The 26,259-nt window shown below is 51.2% G+C and overlaps 1 protein-coding gene across 3 annotated transcripts in view; it reads left to right on the top strand.

Annotated features, from left to right (window-relative positions):
• LOC135900479 (fatty-acid amide hydrolase 2-A-like) overlaps positions 1 to 26,259 on the top strand; it is a 143,224-nt gene that overhangs the window by 32,410 nt on the left and 84,555 nt on the right. For all 3 annotated transcript variants that reach the window (XM_070538366.1, XM_065429963.1, XM_070538367.1), the window contains exons 3-4: positions 3,572 to 3,806; positions 18,383 to 18,592. In XM_070538366.1, coding sequence (XP_070394467.1) covers positions 3,572 to 3,806; positions 18,383 to 18,592 — 445 coding nt within the window. The remainder of the gene's footprint in view (positions 1 to 3,571; positions 3,807 to 18,382; positions 18,593 to 26,259) is intronic.

Below are 26,259 nucleotides of genomic sequence, written 5' to 3'. Positions count from 1 at the left end.
TGCGGCGCAGCCCCACACACGTGTGAAAAAAGAAGAGAGGTGCGCGATTGGCTGCCCCAGTAGTGACGTCCTTGCTCTCCATGGCAGCTGAGCGCGCGCGCAGCAGTTTCTCTCCAGTTCCCAAAGGGGTAGACCACGCGTCATACGTACTCCTGAGGAGCAGGAAGCTTTCGATCAGCAACGCCGCGTGCAGAACCGGGAACGAGCTCGTCTACGCCGTTCCGATGCTGTAGCTCGGGCACATGACCAGGTGCGTGCAGCACAGCCCAAGCAGCAACTGCGTATCAAGGATGCGGCAGCCTATCAAGCCATTGTTTAATGAACCGTCGGGATAAGACCCGTGATAAACACCGGGGCCGCACGTTTCAGCTTCGCTGGTTAACCATTTGTACGGAGTGCTCGGGCGGTGATTTTATTTTATCTCAGGTGCCCACATAAGGCCTCCACAGTGAAGCATACAGTGCATTGCAGTGAAGATAGAATTTGCTTGCACTCTAAGTGTAACCAACCTATTACTGATATTATCCCAGGTGCTCACCCGAGGTCTCCATGGTGAAACATGGTGCATTGCAGTGAAGCGAAGTGAGACTTTGCGCGCGTACAAAGTGGGAGGGACATGTTGGTATAAAGGATGGAAACCATACTGGGCCGCGGTTCTCGCCTTTATTATCTCAGGTACTCACCCGAGGCCTCCGCGCAAATTCTCACTTCGCTTCACTGTAATACGCCGTATGCTTCTCCGCGGAGGCCTCGGTTGGGCACCTGAGATAATAATGTTGCTTACACTTAGTACGGGCGCCAATTCTCACTTCTCTTAACTGCAATACAATGTATGCTTCACCGCGGAGCCTCAGGTGGGCATCCCAGATAATTATATGTTACTTACATTTCGTACGCGCGCAAATGCTCACTTCGCCTCACTGCTATACACGTATGTTTCACCGCATTGCTCAGATGCAATTTAGGAATCGTAGCTAGAACAAGAACCGTTAAGTCTTCAGCAAGCCCCGTGTTTTAGTAGAGCCCTTGGTCTGAGTTTATTCCAATAAGTGACGAGACAATTACCTGTTGGCCACGCGCTTTTCCTTTTACGATAGCGTACCGCCTTGCTCTTCACGCGAATGCAAAGATTTGTGAATGGCAGCAGCAAGTGTTATAGTTTTAAGTATGGTGTGAAGGCTTATGGACGCACATTTGCAAATATATGCGTGTTTCTCATTCCGTATCGCATGTGCTCAGTCACTCTGCATGAACCGAATTATTTTAGAAAAGTGCGCGCACAGCATAACGTACGTTTGCAGCGTAAGTCTTACCTGGTCGGAAATATGCAGTTTGAATTGCAACAAACACTTACCGTGTCGTCGTTATTGTTGTGGCCTAACACGTGGCTCCATCATCTTGCCGGCTTCCTCCTTTTCGCTGTGGCGTCGTGTCCGTTATCCGCATGAATTCTTCTTTCAGCCTCGTTGCAAAGGGAGCGACGCAGCTTTCGAGAGCGAGGGTAGCGTTTTCAAAGTCGTGGTCGCAATCCTTCCACAGCTTTGCACAGCGTTTCCTGAAGTATTTCAAGTTGCTTCACCTGCCTCGTATACGCCGCAATGCAACTGTTGCGTGTTCGTATCACAAATTAGGGCGGCAATGCCCACTGCTTCACCTGGTTCACCGCGCCGGCAGCCAGCGTCGGAGCGTAGACACACTCGCGCACGGGCAATGGCCCCACAGCGCCATTCCGGCATGCCTAGGGACAAACGCATACAAAACGAACAAAGAAACTTCTCCGAGCACCTAGGCAAAGTCAGACATACGGAGCAACAGCCCCAAGATTTTCTCACTCGCACACGCTTCGACCAAAAGTACCAAAAAGTAAGGAAGCTCTGGCGAAAACAGTGGAAAAAGCTTCAAAAGATAGACGAGTACCAGACAGTTGGCGACAAAGTAGAATGAATTTAATTTTTAAAGGTAAGCGGGAGAAAGAGAGAATTCACTCGTATACCGCTGACCATTACATCGGTAATACTCAGGCTAGCAGTACAGGCAATCAAATTAAAGCTCCAAGCATAGGCAGAGAATAATGGAATTTGGGAGAATTTCAGAATGGCTTCAGAATAGGTAGGCGTTTGGATGATAGCTTATTTGTTCTTACTCAGTGTATTGAAATATCAAGAGTAGAAAGCAGACCGTTATATGTGGACTTTTTAGATATTACATGAGCGTATGACAACGTAGACTGCAACATTTTGTGGGATATTCTCGAAGAGGAATGCGTAGGTAACGATTGTCTACAGCTTTTGAGAGAGATTTACCTTGAAAATACCGTTTGCGTTGAATGGAAAGGGATGAGGAGCGAAGAGAAAGTTGATATCAACAAGGGACTGAGGCAAGGGCGCCCTTTATCCCCACTGCTGTTTATGATGTACATGGTGAGGATGGAAAGGGCGCTAGAGGGGAGTTATATCGGGTTTAATTTCTCATACAAACGGGCAGGTACAGTAGTAGAGCAGTAAACTTCCAGGTTTGTTTTATGCGGACGACATAGTGTTGCTAGCTAACAAGCAAAGTGATATGCAACGTCTAGCTATTATCTGTGGAGAAGAAGGCGAGAACTGAGGTCTGAAATTTAGCGTTAGAAATCAGGAGGTATGGTATTCAATGAAAACAATGCACAGACAGTGTCAATTCAGGGCCAGGAAATACCTCGGGTAAAAGAATATAAATACCTTGGTATATGGATAAACGAATGCAATAGATATATGGAAAGACAGGAATAAACTATAACAGAAAAGGGGAACAGAAATGCCGCCCTAATGAAACACAGCGCACTGTGGGGTCACAATAGGTACGAGGTGCTTCGGGGTATGTGGAAAGGTGTAATTGCTCTAGGAATTACGTTTGGAAATGCGGTTGTTTGCTTCAAATTAGGGGTACAATCAGGACTCGATGGCGACTAAAGGTCAGTGGGACGCCTCGCATTGGGTGATTACGGAAAGACTAAAAATAAAGCTGTGCCGGGTTAATATGGGCTGGACAATTTTGAAGAGAGGGAAGTGATAAAGACCGAAAATGGTTTCTAAGGGTTTATACTGGTCGGTTCAAGTGCGATAATATCGGTAATGACGTCGAAATGAGCAAGTCGCACAATGCTTACGTACACCTAGACAACTCTAGTGAAGTCATAATTTTTCCCTCGACAATGCAAACGCTAAAGCAATTTTGCCATTACATCATTGCCCGCTGCTTGCCCTTAGACGCCCTTTAACAGCTACTTCCAGAGAGAGAGAGTGAGAACTAAATAAATAAATGAAAGGCAGGAACCAGGACAGCGCCCGTTTGGCTACCCTGCACTGGGGCAAGAAAAAAAAGGTGAGCGGAAGATTAAGAGAAGCGTCCGCGATAGCACCATACGTTAAGTGCAAAACCAGTAACTCAGTCGCTCCCTCACACTTATCTGTCCATCTATCTGTCTGTCTGTCCTGTTCTGTAGAACATATTTGAAGTGTTTCTCTGCTACCTCCCCCCCCCCCTTCCCACCACGTGTTCACCGTTCCTTGTCCCTCGCGCTCTGGTGGTGCAGGTGAGCAGCGAGGCAGTCGTCGGCGCCTTCTGCGCGCGCATCGGTGCCATCGAGCCGCAGCTGGGCGCCGTAGTAGACGAGCGCATGAGCGAGGCCCTGGACGAGGCACGCCGTGTGGATAAGTTGGTGCGCGACACCGTCGCCCAGCGCGGCAGCAAGGGATCCGAGGTCCTGCTGGCAAGCAAGCCACTTCTGGGCGTCCCCTTCACCGCCAAGAACCTGCTGGGCGTCAAAGGCAACCCGCTCTCCTATATTTATGCAGAGTGTCGCAGTTAACACAAAAGAACGTTTAATAAAGTGCGTCCGAAGCGTACAACGATGACTGCCAAAGTAAGCGACAGCTTTCTTGAGTCACCCGCCTCCCTGCATGTCCCCGCATCATATTGACACGTGTACTTATCTTTATCGGGCGACCACGTTTCGCCGCTTAACAACTGTAATCGCACAGCGAGGGACGCGCCTGAATGTATCCGATGTTTCTGGAAAGTTATCCATGCTTCTACCTGGCTGTCTGTTGTCGCCGAACCTTGTGTTATCTGATTTCATCGCATAACGCGAATGGTGTAGAACTTTGTGGAAGGCACGCGGGTCCGAACGATTAGTCTGGAACATTCGACGACTGCTCTATAAAAGCAGACGCGCTTGACCCGCTGAGCAGATTTTCGACGATCGCTGAGCGTGTTCGCCGCTATCGTTGCGCTATAAGTGTTGAATTGAATTATGGGGTTTTTCGTGCCAAAACCACTTTCTGATTATGAGGCACGCCGTAGTGGAGGACTCCGGAAATTTCGACCACCTGGGGTTCTTTAACGTGCACCTAAATCTAAGCACACGGGTGTTTTCGCATTTCGCCCCCATCGAAATGCGGCCGCCGTGGCCGGGATTCGATCCCGCGACCTCGTGCTCAGCAGCCTAACACCATAGCCACTGAGCAACCACGGCGGGTCGTTGCGCTATAAGTGTAGCCTGTTTTGTGGGCACAGGTTCGCCCAATAAAGGTTAGTTTTCTTGTTCACAGTATTGCTACTGTGTTCTTTGACGTCACGACCGCGTGACATTTGGTGGAGGTGCTTGTTCGTTCATGTACCGAACGCCCCCGCAAAGCCGCGATCCAAGCCCGAAGCCCGAGGACAAAACTAACGTCGCCCAAGACCAGCGTGCTAGCCGCCGACTGCAAGGACTGCCCCAAGAGCACGGACTCCTACCTGAGACGAGCAGGAAGATTGCCACCAAGTCCTCCCCAATGGCAGCCCCAGCATCCCCCGTCGTGCTGCAGCAGCCCAGGGAGCCCCCCACGTTCCGCGGTTCAGCATTCGAGGACCCGGAAACCTGGCTCGAGACGTACGAGAGGGTCGCTGCATTTAACAGCTGGAACAGCGACGACAAACTGCGCTATGTCTTCTTCGCATTGGAAGACGCTGCCAGGACGTTGTTCGAGAACAGAGAAGCCGCCTTAACGACCTGGGACCTTTTCCGAAGCGGCTTCCTGCAGACATTCACAAGCGTCGTACGCCGAGAACGAGCCCAAGCTCTACCAGAAACCCGAGTGCAGCTGCCCAACGAGACCACCGCGATTTTTACCGAAGAAATGAGCCGCCTATTCCGCCACGCCGACCCGGAAATGTCCGAGGAAAAGAAAGTCCGGCTACTAATGCGTGGTGTAAAGGAGGAAATTTTCGCCGGTATGGTACGAAACCCACCGAAGACCGTCGACGAGTTTCTTCGCGAGGCCACTAGCATCGAGAAGACACTCGAGATGCGAAACCGGCAATTCGACCGCCGCACCAACTCTACAAACTATGCCGGAATTCAATCAGTGGCCACGGACGATCTGCGCGAGACCATCAGGGCCATAGTGCGCGAAGAACTGCGCAAGGTCTTGCCTTCGTCACAGCCTCAAGTGGCCTCGGTCGCCGACATCGTGAAAGAAGAGGTGCACCGACCGCTTGGAGTTCCTGAGGTGCAACCAGAATTGCCACAGCCCCAGCCGGAAGCGATGACCTACGCCGCCGTCGCACGCCGTCAAGGCCCCCCTCCGCGACCGCGCCAGGGCCCTGTAACGCCGCAGTTCCGTCGACCACCGCCGCCACCACCGACAGCACGCCCACCCGTCGCCCAGCGGAGCTACCCGAGGAAGACCGACGTTTGGCGCGCTCCTGACCACCGCCCGCTCTGCTACCACTGCGGGGAAGCGGGTCACGTCTACCGACGATGTCCATACCGGAAAATGGGACTACGAGGTTTCGCCGTCAACGCTCCGCGCCCGCAGCAAGGTGAACGCCCTCGCGATATCGCTGACTACCTCGCGGGTACTCAGTGGAGCTCTCGACGACCGTCGCGTTCACCATCACCAGGCCGCTACCTGTCGCCGCAGCGCCGACCATACACTGGCCCAGCCCGGGGCCGGTCAGCGAGCCCATATCCGGAAAACTAAAAGCAGCAACCGATGGAGGTGCGGTTGCTGTCCGTCGAACTGACGAAGATCCTCCGCCGCCGACGAAGACGATGAAGAAACCATTTCGACGATCTAATGACGACACGCCGCCGTTCCGACGAAGTCAGGAAGCCAAGACTACACCGACGAAAAACGGCTTGACGACGCGACGTTCCAGCTTCAGTTCAACGCGACGCAGCCGTGATCCGACGCCAAGACCCAACTGCAACGCCAAACAAAGAACCACCGACCTCGACGTACTTCTCGACGGCCACGCAGTCACCGCCTTAGTCGACACAGGGGCTGATTACTCCGTCATGAATGGACACATCGCCGCCCAGTTGAAGAAAGTAAAGACTACGTGGGAAGGCCCTCAAATTCGGACCGCCGGAGGACACCTCATAACGCCGACTGGAATGTGCACGGCAAGAATTACCATTCACGACCGGACTTACCCTGTCACCTTCGTTATCCTCCAACAGTGTTCACGAGACGTCATTCTCGGCATGGACTTCCTCAACCAACACGGCGCAGTCATCGACCTGAAGTCGAAGTCAATAACTCTGTCGGAAGACCATGCGATACCGTCGGAGAGCCCTCGTAATCGCCACGCCTTGAGTGTGCTCGAAGATCAAGTGAGCATCCCGCCTCGCTCCAGCATTGTTATTGCGGTCGGCACCGAAACACCCGCTGACGTAGAAGGTGTCATCGAAGGCGACCAACGTCTATTGCTAGACCGTGAAATTTGCGTCGCAAGAGGGATCGCTCGGCTGCACGGAGGAAACACGAAAGTGTTGCTGACAAACTTCAGCCAGGAGTTCAAGCACATCAACAAGGGCACGACGATCGCATACATCGAGGAAATTCTGGAAAACAGCAATGCGTTTGCCCTCTCGGATTCCGCCGCATCTACCCCGACGACCATGGTTGCCGAACCAGGCTACATTAATCCAAGTCTCCCCGTGATTAAGCAACAGCAGCTCAGAAGTCTGCTCCGACGATACAAAGGCTGCTTTTCGACGTCATCGAGGATTCGACAAACACCAGTCGCCAAGCATCGCATAATCACCGAGGAGTACGCTCGACCACTTCGCCAGAGCCCTTACCGAGTTTCGCCGCGAGAACGTGAAGCTGTAAGAGAACAAGTCGACGAAATGCTACGCGACGACATCATCCAGCCGTCGAAAAGCCCGTGGGCATCCCCTGTTGTCCTGATGAGAAAAAGGACGGAACCCTACGTTTCTGCGTCGATTATCGCCGTCTGAACAAGATCACGAAGAAGGACGTATACCCTCTCCCACGGATAGACGACGCATTGAATCGGCTCTGCAACGCTAAATACTTCTCCTCGATGGACCTCAAGTCTGGCTATTGGCAAATAGAAGTCGACGAAAGAGATCGTGAAAAGACCGCCTTCATCACCCCAGACGGCCTCTACGAGTTCAAGGTTATGCCATTTGGACTGTGCTCGGCGCCTGCAACATTCCAGCGCGTGATGGACACGGTTTTAGCAGGATTGAAGTGGCAGACCTGTCTCGTTTACTTGGATGACGTCGTTGTATTCGCCGGAAGTTTTGACGATCACCTTAGGCGGCTTGCCACAGTACTAGAGGCCATCAAGTCATCAGGGCTCACTCTGAAGCCAGAAAAGTGCCGCTTCGCTTACGATGAGCTTCTGTTCCTAGGCCACGTCATCAGCAAATCCGGAGTACGCCCCGACCCGCAGAAAACAGCTCCCATCGCAAAGTTCCCGCAGCCCACCGACAAGAAGGCAGTGCGTAGATTCCTTGGCATGTGTGCCTACTACAGGCGATTTGTCAAGGACTTTTCACGCATCGCAGAGCCGCTGACACAGCTAACTAAATGTGACGTCGAGTTCAAGTGGGAAACGCCGCAGGCCGACGCATTTCAAGAACTCAAACGACGCATGCAGTCGCCGCCCGTACTTGCGCACTTCGACGAGCACGCCGATACCGAAATACACACTGACGCCAGTAGCCTAGGCCTCGGTGCCGTCCTAGTCCAGAGAAAAGATGGACATGAACACGTGATAGCTTACGCTAGCCGATCGTTGTCAAAAGCGGAAGGCAATTATTCTACAACCGAAAAGGAATGCCTCGCCATCGTTTGGGACACAGCGAAATTTCGCCCTTACCTATATGGCAGGCCATTCAAGGTGGTCAGCGATCATCACGCGTTGTGTTGGCTAGCTAACTTAAAAGACCCTTCAGGACGGCTGGCACGGTGGAGCCTCAGGCTACAAGAATACGACATCACTGTAACCTACAAGTCCGGACGAAAGCACTCAGATGCCGATTGCCTATTCCGCGCCCCCATTGACCCGCCGCCCCAAGATAACGAGGATGACGACGCCTTCCTTGGTATAATAAGCACGGAAGACTTCGCCGAACAGCAACGAGCAGACCCGGAGCTAAAAGCCCTAGTCGAGTATTTGGAAGGGCACACCGACGTTGTCCCAAGGGCGTTTAAGCGTGGACTATCTTCGTTCACGCTTCAAAACAACCTACTCGTGAAGAAGAACTTCTCACCAGTCCGCGCCAACTATCTTCTTGTTGTTCCTTCGGCGCTACGTCCAGAAGTACTGCACGCCCTACATGACGATCCGACCGCTGGGCACCTCGGTTTCTCCCGGACGCTATCGAGGATACAACAAAAGTATTATTGGCCGCGCCTAACCGCCGATGTCGCCCGTTATGTCAAGACATGCCGCGACTGTCAGCGACGCAAGACACCACCGACAAGACCAGCGGGATTACTACAGCCGATCCAACCTCCTTACCGACCTTTTCAGCAGATCGGGATGGACTTGTTGGGACCGTTTCCGACATCAGCTTCCGGAAATAAGTGGATTGTCGTGGCGACGGACTATCTCACCCGCTTCGCTGAAACTAAAGCTCTACCGAAAGGCAGCGCAGCCGAAGTGGCGAAATTTTTCGTCGAGAACATCCTGTTGCGACATGGTGCTCCAGAAGTCCTCATCACCGACAGAGGAACGGCTTTTACAGCAGAGCTCACCCAAGCCATTCTGCAATACAGCCAGGCAAGCCACAGGAAGACAACTGCCTACCACCCGCAGACGAATGGTCTCGCAGAGCGCCTCAACAAGACTCTCGTCGACATGCTAGCAATGTACGTCGACGTCGAGCACAAGACGTGGGATGCGGTCCTGCCGTACGTAACCTTTGCATACAACACGGCGGTGCAAGAAACAACACAGATAACGCCGTTTAAGCTGGTTTACGGCAGGAACCCGACGACGACGCTCGACGCCATGCTGCCGCACGTAACTGACGAAGAGAATGTTGACGTCGCTAGCTATCTCCAGCGCGCCGAAGAAGCCCGACAACTCGCCCGCCTACGGATCAAAAACAAGCAGCGTACCGACTGCCGACACTACAACCTCCGACGACGCTTCGTCGAGTACCAGCCCGGCGACCGTGTTTGGGTATGGACCCCGATACGCCGACGAGGACTGAGTGAGAAACTACTGCGACGCTATTTCGGACCCTACAAGGTCATCCGACGTATTGGCGCTCTGGACTATGAGGTCGTGCCAGGCGGCATTTCGCATTCACAGCGGCGCCGCGCACGATCTGAAGTGGTCCACGTGGTGCGCCTTAAACCCTTTTACGGACGCTGACGAACTTCGTCATTTTTGTTCTTTTCTTTGCTACGAGTGCTTTTGTTTATTACCTTCGTTTGTTTGCAGCATCGGGTCGATGCTTTTTAAGAGGGGGGGTATTGACACGTGTACTTATCTTTATCGGGCGACCACGTTTCGCCGCTTAACAACTGTAATCGCACAGCGAGGGACGCGCCTGAATGTATCCGATGTTTCTGGAAAGTTATCCATGCTTCTACCTGGCTGTCTGTTGTCGCCGAACCTTGTGTTATCTGATTTCATCGCATAACGCGAATGGTGTAGAACTTTGTGGAAGGCACGCGGGTCCGAACGATTAGTCTCGAACATTCGACGACTGCTCTATAAAAGCAGACGCGCTTGACCCGCTGAGCAGATTTTCGACGATCGCCGAGCGCGTTCGCCGCCATCGTTGCGCTATAAGTGTAGCCTGTTTTGTGGGCACAGGTTCGCCAAATAAAGGTTAGTTTTCTTGTTCACAGTATTGCTACTGTGTTCTTTGACGTCACGAGCACGTGACAATATCACAAAAATCTTCTGGGCGTGTCAGTAGACACATGAAGTGGCTAGCTTGCTGCCAAACACAAAGCCCAATCATACGGCTACACAGTATAGCGTTTTTTCTGTAATTACAGCAGCAGGGTTGAAACTTCGCAGTAACCCCCACTATCGCTAGTAGTCTGGCTGCAACGTCTTTGCAAAGGCTATCAGTCAAGCGGTCTCGCACGCGACTGCTGCAGATGGGGCGCTCGCAGCTCGTGCGCCCTCCTGGCATTCTCCTTCCTGCCTATCTATGCGTGCGCCAAACAATGAGGCGCGTCTCTCTTCCTCTCCACCGCACTTTCTCTCTCCGCTCCTACTGCATTCCCGGTGTTCATTGTGCTAGCTGCTCCAATATCCACGAAAACTGGTCCGAAGTAGCTAAAAAAATTTAATTCTCAGTTAGATGGCGAAACCACGATCTCATTATGAGGAAAGCCGCAATGGGGGATTCAGGATTAATGTTGAATACTGGGGTTCTTTGCGCACATCTAAACCACGAGCCCTTTTGCATATCACCCCATCAAGATTCGACTGCCGCAATGGGGATTGAGCCCGGGACCTCAAGCTGCAAGGCCATTGCCACTGGGCTACCCCGGAGAACGTAAATTTTATTACCTACGCTGTAAAATTGTTGGGTCAGGTTTTTTTTTGTGCGCACTTTGGTTATAATTAATACCCGGTTTTCGACTACGGCTTCCTTTATCGCAGGATCACTTCGAGCTCACTTTCATCTACATTAATTCTTTTTTTACTTTTGTGGCCATGGTACAGAACAGCACACTTAATGATGTAAAAGTTCTTTATAGTGCATGAGGAGGACATCGTGAGGTCCCCGGAGAATGCCTGGCGAGCGTTTGTGCGTGTTTCCATCCAAGTGTTGCAGTCTTAACGTAAAGAGCGCTTGCGTAATTCCCATTGCGCGAGGCACGCTCTGATCTCATGATGAGTGTGAACCCGGTAAGAGAGAACTGGCGGAAAACAAAAATAATCATGCAGATCCAACGCACATTTTCGAATCGATGTGAAGCGAGGCTTATGTGAACCGGTTAATGAAACGCTATAAATTTGCCTATATCATTCCTGCGTCTTTTCAATGAATAACTAGCGCGTGCGCATGACTCGCGCACTCGTGCTACCCATAGTAACACATGCGGCGATCATCTTAACGAGCTGGTCCGCGTTGGCACGCTAGAAGTACACATGCGATTCTGGTCTTGCGGTCCGAGCATGGGGATGCCACCATCGGGAACGCAATCAAATTTGATTGTGACGCATTATTTGCTCCATTCCAGGCGCATCGCGGCAGGTCGGTAGGTATTTCCTGGGCCGCTTCACTTCGGACCTATGTAATAAACAGAAATGCGTGACTGACAGCAGGATCGAACTTTTGCCTTCGGGCAAAGCCGCCAAATGCTCTGAACACTAGGCGAAGACTGTTCTTTTTTATTCGGATTACACAGATATACGGTATAAAGACATAGCAGGCCACTACGGGCTGAATGGAAGCAATCAAAACTTTAGCATGTGCATCAATCCTTCACACTTAGGAAGCCAATCCGGTTCTGGTTCTTGGAGGTAACTATTGAACCATTCTACTTGCAGATTCACGGAAATAACTCCTCATTGGCCTCGTGTCCTAACTGCTTGACGATCGGCCATCCTAGCCAACCAGATGTTAAGTAGGCCCAGAAGCCGTATCACGTCAAATGGCAAGCTTTCTTAGTGATCGACCGGTCTGCACCACTATAGCATGCATATCCTCGCGCGAAATTTAGCCGACTGGCTCCTTGAGATGTACGACCCATGCGTCCCGTGTCAGTTTCTCATGTTCTTTCTGCGTGGCATGTCGTGCTTATCTATGGGATCGGCCTACATTGCCCATCACATTACTCGTAGCAACAAACGCAACGTAGAATCTGTACGACGCTGTACTGTCTTCATCGAAGAGGTCGAACAGGTTTTGATGTTTCATCGGCGGAGTGCAAATTTCATCGTCGCTTTAATATACAGTACATCAGATATCCATAAATACATAACATCGTAGAACATGTAGTGTCAGATGACGGCACAATCCGCACTTTAATGCCTACGCTCGTGCATTATACATGTAGAACCCAACACTCAGCACGTCGTAAGCTCGCATTGAACGCCAAAAGTCGGCGTCGCACAATGATTGTCCCCCTCGTCACCATCCTCTTGCTGCTGTCGTCACGCACGCGCTCCCATCAGAAACATAGCTGTTCGTCTTAGAAAAACATGTTGGTCCACCTTGTAAGACAGTGTGCAATCCAAAACAATGCTGGATAGCCAGCTACCAGCAAACTACTTCGCCTGACATCGATTCCCACAGTGCGTGAGATCTGTTTCATTTTTATATGAGCTATTCGGCAGGACGGTAGCAGCACCGAGCAGCACCTAGCAGCCACGGTGAGGAAAGTGCAGGAGCGTTCGCAAAGACAGCTTCTCTGCAAGCTCAAAATGCGCATCGCCCGAAAGGCCAGGTATCGATTGCGACATCAAATTAGTAGGCAGCTATACGAAGTAAGCATGGTAGTTTTATCGGCCGTGTGAGCTTTTAAACATTGGCTTACTAAATTAACGAGCATGGTATCAACCGCGTACAAGCAAACGTGAACACATCTCCCTTGATGAGCGCGGAAACTCTGTCAAGCCCTGGAGTGAGAAAGCATGGCAGCAGCAGCGAGCGAATTGACCTTCGTGCTGCCTCTCGGTTCAACTCGAACTAAGCGGTACAAACACAGCACGCACGAAGCTATCAGCACTCGGCGCACTCTATCCCCATCGCAGATCGCTTTCCAGATAGGGCCCACGCGGACGCACCATACGCAGCAGTCGCTGGAGCCGAACCTCTCCTCCCTCCCCTCCCCCCGGTGCCTTGCGCACGACGGAAGACGGCGCTCTTCCGCCCCGCTTCCCGCCTTGCGCGCGCGCGATTGAGCCGCCATTGTCGGCTCACCCTCTCATACGCTTTCACTCGTACATGCAGCGTACGGCGCGCAGTGACGTTATCGCCCTTGGACATTTCATGGGACATGACGGCGACGGCAGTATCCATATAATTGCTCTCGCATCAAAACGTACGCTAATGAGTTGGCATTGAATATTGTGCGCTTATTTTCTGCCTAGAACTGGAGCTTATGTTCACGACCTGAGTAGACCATAAAACCGCTTCACGGTGCCCCCAGGCCAGGTCCGAATGCACGCTGACCTTGCTGATATTGGTTTGTCCCTTAAGGATGTATGGGCAATAATGCCTGGTTGTTCACACGCATTTTGGACGGCAAAGAACAAGTATACCTGATCGCTTGTCCTGTTTTGGCAATTCACACAGATGACGCAACTTGTAAAACGCGCGTGTCGGATACAATGTGCGCATTGTTGAGTATGGACGGCGACTAATGTACAGTCGTGTATCAAGTTCCTTCTGTAAAGCTATCTTTTCTCACACTAACTTTCTTGCTCTGCTGCAAATACAAGGCCTTTCTTCCTCCTAGGCCTGTCTGTGTTTGTGTCTGTTGTTACGTTGCAGTGACGTTGAAGAACGCAGTAGTAAGAACTGAATCACGAAACTAATTCTTTATTGGGCGGTCCTGTGCCTAGAAAAACAAGTTCCACTGAAAGCCCAACAATAGAGACGAGCACAATCGGCGATCGGCGAAATCTCATCTGCGGGTCAAGCGCCTCGGCTTTTACACGACTTGTCCAAGGTTCTAGCGTAACCGCTGGCCCCCTCGTGTCTTCAAGACAGTACTACACAATTCACGTGACGCATACAATCAGAATACACAAGGTTCGATGACAACAGACAGCGAACAGAGCTATTAATAACATTCGAGAAACTTCCGGTACATACAGGCGTATGCAGCGTCGAGTGATTAAGCTTAATCCCAAAGCTAGTGAATAACGGGCAGACCCGTGGCAGGAGTGAAGCAGGCGTTAAGCATTCCCCATGCTTGGGCTAATCTCGAAGATAGCGCAATGCCAGGCCGACCCGCGGCGGAGGGGCAGCAGGCGTTAAGCCCCAACAAGTGGACAGATCCCGAAGATAGTGAATAACGGGCCGACTCTCAGCGGAGGTGAAGCAGGCGTTGAGTGTTCCCCATACGTGAGCCAGTCATGAAGATAGTGCAATGCCAGGCCGATTTGCGGCGGAGGTGAAGCAGGCGTTAAGCCCCAACACGTGGACAGATCCCGAAGATAGTGAATAACGGGCCGACCCGCGGCGGAGGTGAAGCAGGCGTTGAGTGTTCCCCATACGTGAGCCAGTCATGAAGATAGTGCAATGCGAGGCCGACTCGCGGCGAAGGTGAAGCAGGCGTTAAGCCCCCACACGTGGACAGATCCCGAAGATGGTGAATATAACGGACCGACCCGCGGCGGAGGTGAAGCAGGCGTTAAGCCCCAACAAGTGGACAGATCCCGAAGATAGTGCATAACGGGCCGACCCGCAGCGGAGGTGAAGCAGGCGTTGAGTATTCCTCATACGTGGGCCAATCTCGAAGGTACTGCAATGCGAGGCCGACCCGCGGCGGAGGTGAAGCAGTCGTTAAGCCCCAACACGTGGACAGAACCCGAAGATAGTGAATAACGGGCCGACCCGCAGCGGAGGTGAAGCAGGCGTTAGGCATTCCTCATACCTGGGCCCATCTCGAAGATAGTGCAATGCCTGGCCGACTCGCGGCGAAGGTGAAGCAGGCGTTAAGCCCCCACACGTGGACAGATCTCGAAGATAATGCAATGCTAGGCCGACCCTCGGCGGAGGTGAAGCAGGCGGTAAGCCGCCACACGTGGACAGATCCCGAAGATAGTGTATAACGGGCCGACCCGCAGCGGAGGTGAAGCAGGCGTTGAGTATTCCCCATACGTGGGCCAATCCCGAAGATAGTGAAATGCCAGGCTGACCCGCGGTAGAGGTGAAGCAGGCGTTAAGCCCCCACACGTGGACAGATCCCGAAGATAGTGAATAACGGGCCGACCCGCAGCGGAGGTGAAGCAGGCGTTAAGCCCCAACACGTGGACAGAACCCGAAGATAGTGAATAACGGGCCGACCCGCAGCGGAGGTGAATCAGGCGTTGAGTATTCCCATACGTGGGCCGATCCCAAACATAGTGAAATGCCGGGCCGATCCGCGGCGGAGGTGACGCAGGCGTTAACTATTCCCCATATGTGGGCCAATATCGAAGATAGTGCAATGCCAGGCCGACCCGCGGCGAAGGTGAAGCGGGCGTTAAGCCGTCACACGTGGACAGATACCGAAGACAGTGAATAATGGGCCGACCCGCAGTGGTGGTGAAACAGGCGTTAAGTATTCCCATACGTGGGCCGATCCCAAACATAGTGAAATGCCGGACCAACCCGCGGCGGGGATGAAGCAGGCGTTAAGCCCTCCTGATATGGTGGCCCATCCCGAAGTCAGTGGAACACCGGGCCGACCCGCGGCGGAGATGCAGTTCACCAGTAAGCGGCCTACATTCACAGCTTCGCCGGACATCCGCCGGTCAACTAAGCCTTCGTCGGCGTATCGGAGTCCATAGCCAAATAGTCGCCGGGCTGGTTTCCCACGTGGCGTCGTCGAAGGTTGTCGTGTCGGCTGCCCTTCCTTTGCTGGCTCTTGATGCGCATTCGGGTAAGTTCTGCTTTTTCGGCGCGATGGTGATAGCCAAGCATAGATAGAGAAGTGCACGTGTCGAATTATAGACCGAAGAGAAAAGGGTTGGTATTTATTAACTAGTGCGATAGCATTTTAGATCCCATTATGCGAAAATCCGTCGGCGTGACCAAACGATGCCCCCAGAAATGGCCGACGCCGCAAGAAGTCAGAACCCATCGTATGATGGTCGTTTTGATATTAACCTTCTCATGGAGGTTCATGCAAATAAACTCAATAAATGGCCTTGAAAACAAAATCGGGTCAAATTCGCTCTGGGTGGGAATCGAACCCGGGCCTCCGGGATGCGAGACGCGCACGCTTTCCCGACGTCACGGCGGCTCTATGATAGTGGCGACTAAAGGTATGCCCAGTGCGTGTGCATGTTTTATTTTTAACGCGACAGCGTTAAGGAGCTCGTGTCGCAGAAAAGCCGGTGTCGTCGGCGTCCACGGCGTTGGCCGTGAGCGATAAATCCCAGGAGGCACTTCATAAATAAAAAAAACATCTTGCAAGATGGGCTGATGGAAATGGAACCAGGGTCTCCGGAGTGTGAGACGGAGACGCTACCACTCAGCCACAAGTTCGGTCTTTCAAAACGGGACAAAATCGCCTCTAGTGAATGCGGTGTTGTCTTAGAAACGTGCCGTAGAAAGTTATATCGCGGTGTATGTCGGTAACCATGGCCATGTAACTTACAGAAGTCGCAGTTTCACGAGTATCGGAGTCCGTTTCCGCTAAATTTCTTCTCCGCTCTGCGCACACGCAGAGCCATCTTGCGGCAAACACAGAAGACCCCCTCCTCGCAATGTACGGCGCTGCCCCGACACGTGGCGCGCCCCTCGCCCCATGACCGCCTTCATGGGGCGTCGGGGCCCGGCTATCTCTGCCGATCGCGACGTTTGGCTGGCGTAGCGCGTTTGAGTAGGCGGTGCGAACGGGATGCGATAACGCTATCGCGTTCCTCTTGTAGGCGAAGCTCAATCGTCCTCCAATTTTTTTCGTTGTTGCGCTTCTGCACATTTAAGTGACAAGTGATATAAACACCTTCTTTGAGTTAGACTACTTTTTATCTGTACGACACGTACTCCAGGCGAATTCCGGCCTTCTTCGTCGCCTTGAGGTTCCGTATAAACTCCAAGCGCGATAAGATTCTATCTCGCCCACTGCGCCATGCTATAAGTGCGAGGGGAAGCGTGATTAGGTGAGCCGAAAAGTACGGTGACTTGATGCACGCCCTGTGTTGGAGGTCACATGATAAAGTACGCGCGGCGTGGTGGGGCAAGTGCGTGCTCCCGGGCAGATAGGCGGGGGGGGGGGGGGGGGGGGGCAAGTGAACGCGGCTCTTTAGCTAACCCGGCCGTGGCTGCGCATGACTATTCGCGCTGCAGAGGACGTACACCTCCCGCACCCTATGTTGGAAGTAAGCTCCGGCGGGTGCATGGCTGGTGGCTGCATGTGCTCCGTGTTCCCCTGCAACTGATCCCGGAGGTCGCGTAATTTCAAGTCTCAGAGACGCGTTGAAGCCTGTGGCAGCAAAAACATTGGCTTCCCTCCGTTTGCGCTCATCACGCCAGCGCGTTGTCACAGCGAGATTTCGTGGTCATCGATTGAGGTCTGTTCACGTCTGCCCGTGCGCGCGTCACACCATGCCTATTTATTATAGAAAATATATACAGATCAACTTATACGGCCGATAAGGCTACGAACATTATTTCGTGTAGTTTAATGTTTTGCTGTACCTATCGATACTTGGCCTTTCAAGCGAAAGCACGATTTTTCTTTGACATAAAGCAAGCGATAGGATGCTTATGCAAAGTGTGGCTTTTCTCACCATTTTTCTGTTGATGTTGTACACATGCGTGAACTTTAGTGCTTCCAAAGTGGGCGCTGCATTCGCAGCTTTTGCAATACGCCAATACAACACAGAGTCGCGCATGTGTTCGTATCATTTGCTCACTCCAACGCAGAGTCATGCGGTCACCATCACACTCGACAAGCTGTAGAATGAGATAACTTCAGGCGCTTATATAGATTCGGCAACTGGTATTAATGCTGAAGGGTATAAAAGTGCTACTCCTTTAGAGAGAGAGTTGCGCGCCCTTTGAAATATGGACCCCGTGTAGTTTTTCACTTTTCCTTCTCTCCTCCGCTATTTTTGCCCTCCTAGGAGAGTAGCAAACCATGTTGATATTGGTTATCTACCGCCCATCTTTATTGCGCTTCTTTCTCTGCCTGCCTTACATAAGAGCTCTACAGTTAATTCTTTGGCCCTAAAGCACCGGTACCATTTCAGTCGGTGAAGCAACCTAGCCCATGAGATTAAGCGCCGATAACAGTGGCGGTGGAAAAGAGGTGGTGCGCGGTTTGCTATCATCGCCTAGCTTCAGCACGAATCAGAGCAAACGCTTGCGCAACGTCTGCTGACTGAGCATGCGGTCGATAGTTGTTGCTGCAGTCCAACCGAGTGCTGGCTTCCTTTTACTGTCTCGTCACGGCGACAGGGCTTGCGTTGGACGCCGGACTGTGCAGCCGCCGGGGGTCGCTGGCCGAGTGTGACGCGGACGCCGTGGCGGCGCTGCGCTCGGCGGGCGCCATCCCCCTGGCGGTGACGAACGTCTCCGAGTTGGCCATGTGGTGGGAATCCAACAACAGGCTCTACGGCAGGACGCGCAACCCCTACGACCTGCGCAGGACACCGGGAGGATCCAGCGGTACGAAATGCGCGCACGCCATAGTAATATATTGCAGGCGGCCAATAGCACACCTGGTTAAGCAAATATAAAGGGACTTCACGGAACCTAGTTGGCATATTGCTAACACTGCGAAATGCGAGGACGAACTCACCGCAAGGAAAAAAATGACGAAGCTCAAGCGCTACTATCAACTGCCGATTTTATGACAGCGTCGTAAAACGGATATGTTATGCTGGCGTGACCGCCACGCCTGGTACGTTGGGCACGCCGGGATGGCGGCATGAATACGCATACGGGGACCGAGGCTGAGAGTTAATTGGACGCGCGGCGCCTTAAATAGGCTCATGGATGGATGGATGTTATGAGCGTCCCCTTTGGAACGGGGCGGTGGGTTGCGCCACCAAGCTCTTGCTATACTGCCTACTATACTGCCTAATATTCTACCTAGGTTAAACAATGCAAAAAGAAAAAAAACACCATGAACTACCACGCCCAAATTCTCTGATCCCCTATTACTCAGCGTCGCTATCACAGCGCCCCCTGAGGGCGAGTAAGTTTCGGTCTCGAAACCGAAACCTTGATGTAACACCATCCCCCTCTTTTCTGAAAATTTTGGGAAGTAACGTCATACACTTAATAAGGGTATACCTTATGCAATAATATAGAGTTTTAGAATAGGGGTCCCAAAGAGCTTTGCGGGTGTTAGCGTTGGAGCACGCAAAAGTAGTTTAGAATAGGGCTTTGCGTTTGCGGATAGCGTCTTGCGCTCACAGCGCCACAACGGCGTGAAAGAAAAGCTATTGGAAATAATTAAATCAAATATACCATTTTATGATAATAGCAATTTTGAATTTCGTGTATTCACATTTACAATTTAGAGGTTATTCTGTAAACAGCAATCAATTAGTCACCCTTAGTTTTGAGTAACCAACTTTACGTGCCTTCACCAGTTAAGCTAAACCGTATTAGGCCTACGAGCCATAAAATCCACAATCAAATTCGGAATCAGCGGCGTCTAATTAATCAACCTTCCTAACACACGCTGGTTCAGAGAAAGCGATAACCGCAGTCACTTCTAGCTTGCGAACTTGACGCGTTACCACGAATTGTACTCAGTTTGGTGCTAGGTTAGAGCAAAGCCTCCTTTAGAAGATGCTTGCCGCGTGAGCTGAGAAGCTGGTTCCATAGAGTTTCCTACAAAAATTGCTAGAGGGAACTCTAGCACTGCAGTCGTTGTCCTACCATGGGAATGATGGGAAGTACATGGATTTGTCTGATCTTCGGGCTTGTGGATTCAGACGTTCTTGTGGCTTTGTATACTACGCTATATAAATGTTATTGTCGTATATTTCAGCGCAATCTATATTCTTCGAAGTGCAGAAGACGCCGGGAACGCGTACAATTGCTATTAATTGCAACGATTGAGCTTGTCCAGGTGGTGTTAAGAATGGCGAGCCGCTAAGCAAGATTGCCACCTTGCCACCCGATTACGACAAGGGGTGCAAGACGCACATTCCGCACCCTCTCCGTCACTGCAGCTAGGAGGCGTTCGAAGAAGCGGCCTTTGTGCTGAAAACCCGCTTCCTTCCACCCGCCCCATCGACATTGTGACGGAACGAGTTCGGTGTTTGAACAATGGTTTCGGAGTTCCCCAACGCGGAGCTGATTTGACACGCATGGACAAGCTGCCGCGGGAACGACGTATTTTGGGGCTTCTCACGCTTCGGCATGACGCAAAACAACGAGCGATCCTCGATCGGCACCGATAGTTTCCGGAACGGCACCCCTTCAACGCCGTCGTTTGGGCTTCGGAATGTGTGTGTCTTTGTGTCTGTAAACTGATCTGCAGAGCAGCGGCGAGTGGGTGATGAGTAAACGAACAGTCGCCGCCTCGTATGGCCGGCGGATCGAGTGTATAAAAACTGTGGTTGTGCGAATGCTGAGACACTTCTCTTGAGCAGTCATGTTAGGCTGAGTCACTTCTCTCATGCAGTCATGTTGGACTGATACTCTTTTTCTCAAGCAGTCATGTTAGACTGATTTAATTTCTGTAAATAAACCCTTTTCCTCGTTCTCGATGAGAAACAGTTCTTCACTTCATCAACGATCTCAGCGTAAATAAGTTGGACGACGGCATGGGCCAGCTACCTTCGAATTCATGCCGTACTCCAATCTTGGCAAAGGACCACGAGCGATGGGATTGAGCCCCCAATCCTGACAACTGGCTGACAGCGGTGAGATGGACTTTGCGACATGGTGCTGTATCTGCGGTGAGTGCTTGGTTTTTGCTTTGACTCTCTAGGCTTCATTTTGTGGTTGTTCTGTTTAGAACAGTAGGGAAGCTAGATTGTTGTGTGTTAGCTAGGTTGTGTTTTCCTAGCTAGATTTAGAGAGCAGAATCAAGGCAGTAAAGCAGCAGTCATGGAGTTAAGGACACTGCTGAGAGACGAGTTGTTGATTGTTGGTGAGGAACTGGGCCTAGATGTACGCAAGGAAATGCTCAAATCGGAATTATTAGAGCTAATTTCCGAAAAGGCCAGTGAGGAAGAAATTGAAATGGGGTTTGAACTTCTGAAAAAGAGAGAAGAACGAGAGAGAAAAGAACAACAGAGAAAGGAACGCGATAAAGATCGCGAGTTAAGAAAAATGCAACTGGAACTTGAAAGCAAACGTTTGGAGTTGTCTCAAGGAAGTGAAGGCGCTCTGGGACGATCAAGTGAGGCAGAATCGTACCGCATGGACAGGCTATTAAAGCCATTTGAGGTCGGGACCGACATAGGCTTGTTCCTAAGCAATTTTGAAAGGACTTGCGAAAAGATGAACTTCGGCCCGAGTACATGGCCACAGCGGTTGCTGTCTATGTTGCCGTGTGAGGCGGCGGAAGTAATCGCCAGATTGAGTGTGCAGGATGCATATGTTTATGCAAAAGTTAAGGCTAGTCTCCTGAAGAAATACCGCCTTTCAGCCGAAGCTTTTCGGCAAAGGTTTAGGAGCACAGGCAAGAAAGATAGCGAGGGCTATCCGGAGTTTGCATATAGCTTAAAGGCCAACCTAGTCGAGTGGCTTAAAAGCGCGGAAGCGTACGACAGCAGAGACATGATCATTGAATGCATGTGTCTAGAGCAGTTTTACAAAACCATCCCCCAAGCTGTGAAACTGTGGGTGCAAGACAGAGGTAATGTAAACACTGTGGAAAGGGTAGCTGAATTAGCCGAAGAGTACGCAACCCGTAGAAAGTTGAACGCCGAGGAGGGAAACTGGGACGGTCGAAATGGACCGCGGAAACCATTTCCGTTCAAAAAGGGTGCGCAAACTAGACGATCCGAGCCTGTAGACATGGCGGAAAAGCCCGCAGAAAAGAGCGAGGAGAAACTTAACGGAGAAACCGCACATAAAGAATAGAAAAGAAAATTCGAATCTGTTAGACCAATTCGCTGTTACAAATGCCACAAACTGGGACATATAGCTGTAAACTGCGAGAAGTCTAGCGTAGTTTTTTCCTACGTGGAGGAAAAAGATGAGAATATGGAACTTTTAAGTCCATATCTCCACGACCTGCAAGTTAATGGAAAACCATGCCGAGTGCTAAGAGACAGTGCCGCCACGCTGGACATTGTCCATCCGTCTTACGTGATGGTAGATGACTTCACCGGAGAAGTAGCATGGATAAAACAGGTTGTAGAAGAACACAGCGTGTGTCTGCCCATGGCCAAAGTCAAAATCAGTGGACCATTCGGGGAGCTAGAGACTGAGGCTGCAGTTTCCAAATTTTTGTGACTGCAGTATCCCTACATCTTTTCGAATCGTTCGAATCAGTTACTGCGTGACAGAGGGCTCAAACTGGGAGAGGGCATAGTACAGGCATTGACCCGAGGCCAAGCTCGTAAGATCGCGGCGCTTTCGGCTGAAAATGCTCAAGCTCCTCCAGCGGAAGCAGAAAAGGGGATAGCTTCCAATACCCGAATCCGAGCTAGGCCCGAGGGACAAAAGAACAGTTGAGGAGAGCCTGCCAGCTGACCAGCTCAATGAGAGCGTAGCACTAGAGTGACTAGAGTGTCAGAGTTCTAGCCTGCAGGAAGAGCAAGTAGACGCGCTCACAAGCGAGACAGGGTCGTTATTATCACCGGCCTCAAAGAACTTTGATCAACTCTTACGCGTGGATAGAGAGTCACTGGCAGCTGAGCAAAAGAATGATGAGAGCTTAGCTAGATTACGTGACACAGCTAAAGAAGGCATTGCTAGGCGCAACGTAACGATACATGAGAGAGGAGGATTGTTGTATCGGCATTACAGAGATCGAAAGGGTAGGATTTTAGATCAGTTAGTCATACCTACTAAGTATAGGGAGGACCTTTTGAGTCTTTGTCATGGAAATGGGTGGTCCGGCCACCTAGGCATAAACAAATCAAAGGAAAGATTGCTTATGGAATACTACTGGCCTGACTGTTTCAAAGATGTAGAAAACTTTGTAAGATCATGCGACGCCTGCCAGCGTTCTGGTAAACCAGGAGAGACTTGGAAAGCTCCACTGAAGGTAGTGCCCTTAATAACAGAGCCTTTCAGACGACTTGTAATAGACACGGTAGGGCCTCTTCCAAAAACAAAATCAGGCTACAGGTACTTGTTTACCATGCTGTGTCCGGCTACCAAGTTTCCAGAAGCAATCCCTTTGAAAGAGCTCAGCTCCACCGAAGTAGTAGACGCGCTTTTGACAGTGTTTGCACGAGGTGGGTTTCCAGCCGAAATTCAGGCAGATCAAGGGTCAGTATTCACGAGCGCACTGACTTCCACATTCTTGCAAAAGTGCGGGGTAAAGTTAATACACAGTTCTGTCTATCACCCTCAGTCAAACAGTGTAGAGAGGTGGCATTCGGTGCTTAAGCGAGTTTTGCGTGCGCTCTGTTACGAGCACAAGGAGGACTGGGAGAACTGTCTGCCGGCAACTTTGTTTGCTTTGCGAACGGTTCCCCATGAGGCGACAGGGTTCTCACCAGCAGAACTAGTGTATGGGAGGACACTCCGGTCTCCACTGAGAATGTTAAGAGAGATGTGGGAGGATAGAGGGGAGAGTCCAACAGTGGTTGAATACGTGCTAAATTTATTGGAACGGCTAAGCGCAACCCAAGAACTAGTCGGAAAGAACATGGCAATAGCTCAAAAGAACGCCAAAGTCTATTACGACAAGAATGCGAGGCTTCGTACGTTTAAAGTCGACTTAACGATGAAAGCGGAAAAGTGTAGGTTTGGTTGTTCGCAGGTTACTTATCTGGGCCATGTTGTCGGTCAGGACATGAGACGGCCGGCTGAGCTGAAAATAGCTACGATTGGAGAATTTTCTCAGCCGCGCACGAAAACGGACCTTCGTTCATTTTTGGGACTTGTGGGGTACTATCAACGGTACATTCCGAATTACTCGCAATTGGCCAGTCCATTAACAGACGCCCTCCGAAAGGGAGCACCGAGTAACGTACACTGGGATAAGGACAAAGAGAACGCTTTCCAAAGTTTGAAAACGCTATTGGTTTCTCGCCCTGTGCTTCGCGCGCCAGACTACACAAAGGAATTCATAGTTCAATGCGACGCAAGCGACAGAGGTATGGGCGTGGTACTTAGTCAGGTCGGCGACGATAACGAGGAGCATCCTATCCTCTACGCCAGCCGTAAACTAAATGTAAGAGAGGAAGCCTACAGCGCTTCAGAGAAGGAATGCGCTTGTTTGGTTTGGGCCGCCCAGAAGTTGTCGTGTTACTTGTACGGAGCGAAGTTCATCTTCGAGACCGACCACTGTCCTCTGACGTGGCTCAATCAAATGTCACACAAAAACGGCCGCTTGCTCCGATGGAGCCTCACTCTCCAAGAGTACAACTTCTCCGTTAGATATAAGAAGGGAAAGTTGCATAGCAATGCAGATGGTTTGAGCAGGCTAATTTGAATTCTGCGTTTGAGGGTCCCGCCTAAATTTTAGGGTTACTAGTGTTAACTTTTCTTTAAGCGAAGAAGATCCCCTCTCATTTAGCAGGATTCCCTCCATGATTGCTGAATTTGTCAGCAGGAATTTTCTTCAGAAATTGGCATAGCGAAATGCAGCATTTTTTTTGTTTCTGCACTTATGTTGTTGTTGTTGTTTTGTTTTTTGAAGCCTAGCGAGTCTAAAGTGAGAGCCAATGCGCGTCATCTCGGCGCAGAGCCGTGTTGTGGGGTTCATTTTGCAGTTGCCTGTCCTTGTTGGATGTTTTGGGGCGGTGACATCAATGCACAAGTGGTCGCTGCGAGCCAAGACATCAATCCCCCCCTGACCAGCAGCCGTTCTCTTCCTGCCTAGCGGTTGTCAGCGCTAGACAGTCGAGATTTTTCGGGCCATGGAGGCGCTGTTAAGAATGGCGAGCCGCTAAGCAAGATTGCCACCTTGCCACCCGATTACGACAAGGGGTGCAAGACGCGCATTCCGCACCCTCTCCGTCACTGCAGCTAGGAGGCGTTCGAAGAAGCGGCCTTTGTGCTGAAAACCCGCTTCCTTCCACCCGCCCCATCGACATTGTGACGGAACGAGTTCGGTGTTTGAACAATGGTTCCGGAGTTCCCCAACGCGGAGCTGATTTGACACGCATGGACAAGCTGCCGCGGGAACGACGTATTTTGGGGCTTCTCACGCTTCGGCATGACGCAAAACAACGAGCGACCCTCGATCGGCACCGATAGTTTCCGGAACGGCACCCCTTCAACGCCGTCGTTTGGGCTTCGGAATGTGTGTGTCTTTGTGTCTGTAAACTGATCTGCAGAGCAGCGGCGAGTTAGTGATGAGTAAACGAACAGTCGCCGCCTCGTATGGCCGGCGGATCGAGTGTATAAAAACTGTGGTTGTGCGAATGCTGAGACACTTCTCTTGAGCAGTTATGTTAGACTGATTCACTTCTCTCATGCAGTCATGTTGGACTGATACTCTTTTTCTCAAGCAGCCATGTTAGACTGATTTAATTTCTGTAAATAAACCCTTTTCCTCGTTCTCGATGAGAAACAGTTCTTCACTTCATCAACGATCTCAGCGTAAATAAGTTGGACGACGGCATGGGCCAGCTACCTTCGAATTCATGCCGTACTCCAATCTTGGCAAAGGACCACGAGCGATGGGATTGAGCCCCCAATCCTGACAGTGGCCAAATCGAAACGCGCCAAGCGTCTCAAGGCACTGGCATGCCCGCGATAAATTCATAAGGGCGTTTCATTCGCTTATCGATACATGCGTGCGTAGCTTAATGGTTTCAATATCAGGCTTCTGTGCTACAGTCCCTATGTACGAACCCTGCCGTCGGGCAATTTTAATGATGTTTATTTAATTAATTATTACGGAATACATTGTTGAAAATGACGAGTTTACAAAGTCACAAAACCGTTTGAAGCCAAAAGAACGAAGTTTAGGCAAATCCATGTACTTCCCATAATTCCCTTGCTGGGACAACCGCTCCCATTGCAGCTCTCGTGCACATTAGCGCCAGAGTTCCCTCCAATTTTTGTAGGAAACTCTATGGCTGGTTCCGGCCCCTCTCCTCTTTCCTCCTCTCCACCAAGGTCGGCTGCTAGCGCTAGTTGCGGCAGCTGCTCCAAACTGGAATCACGTTCCTTTGCCTCCGAGATTTTAGCAGCATCTTTGCAATCCCGGAGGTAGGACTCGCGGTCTCTAATCAAGC

The sequence above is a fragment of the Dermacentor albipictus genome, chromosome 5 (assembly GCF_038994185.2).
Source record: "Dermacentor albipictus isolate Rhodes 1998 colony chromosome 5, USDA_Dalb.pri_finalv2, whole genome shotgun sequence".
Taxonomy (NCBI): Eukaryota; Metazoa; Arthropoda; class Arachnida; order Ixodida; family Ixodidae; genus Dermacentor; species Dermacentor albipictus.
Note: the sequence above shows the minus strand (reverse complement) of the source record. Positions and strands in the feature narration are given on the sequence as shown.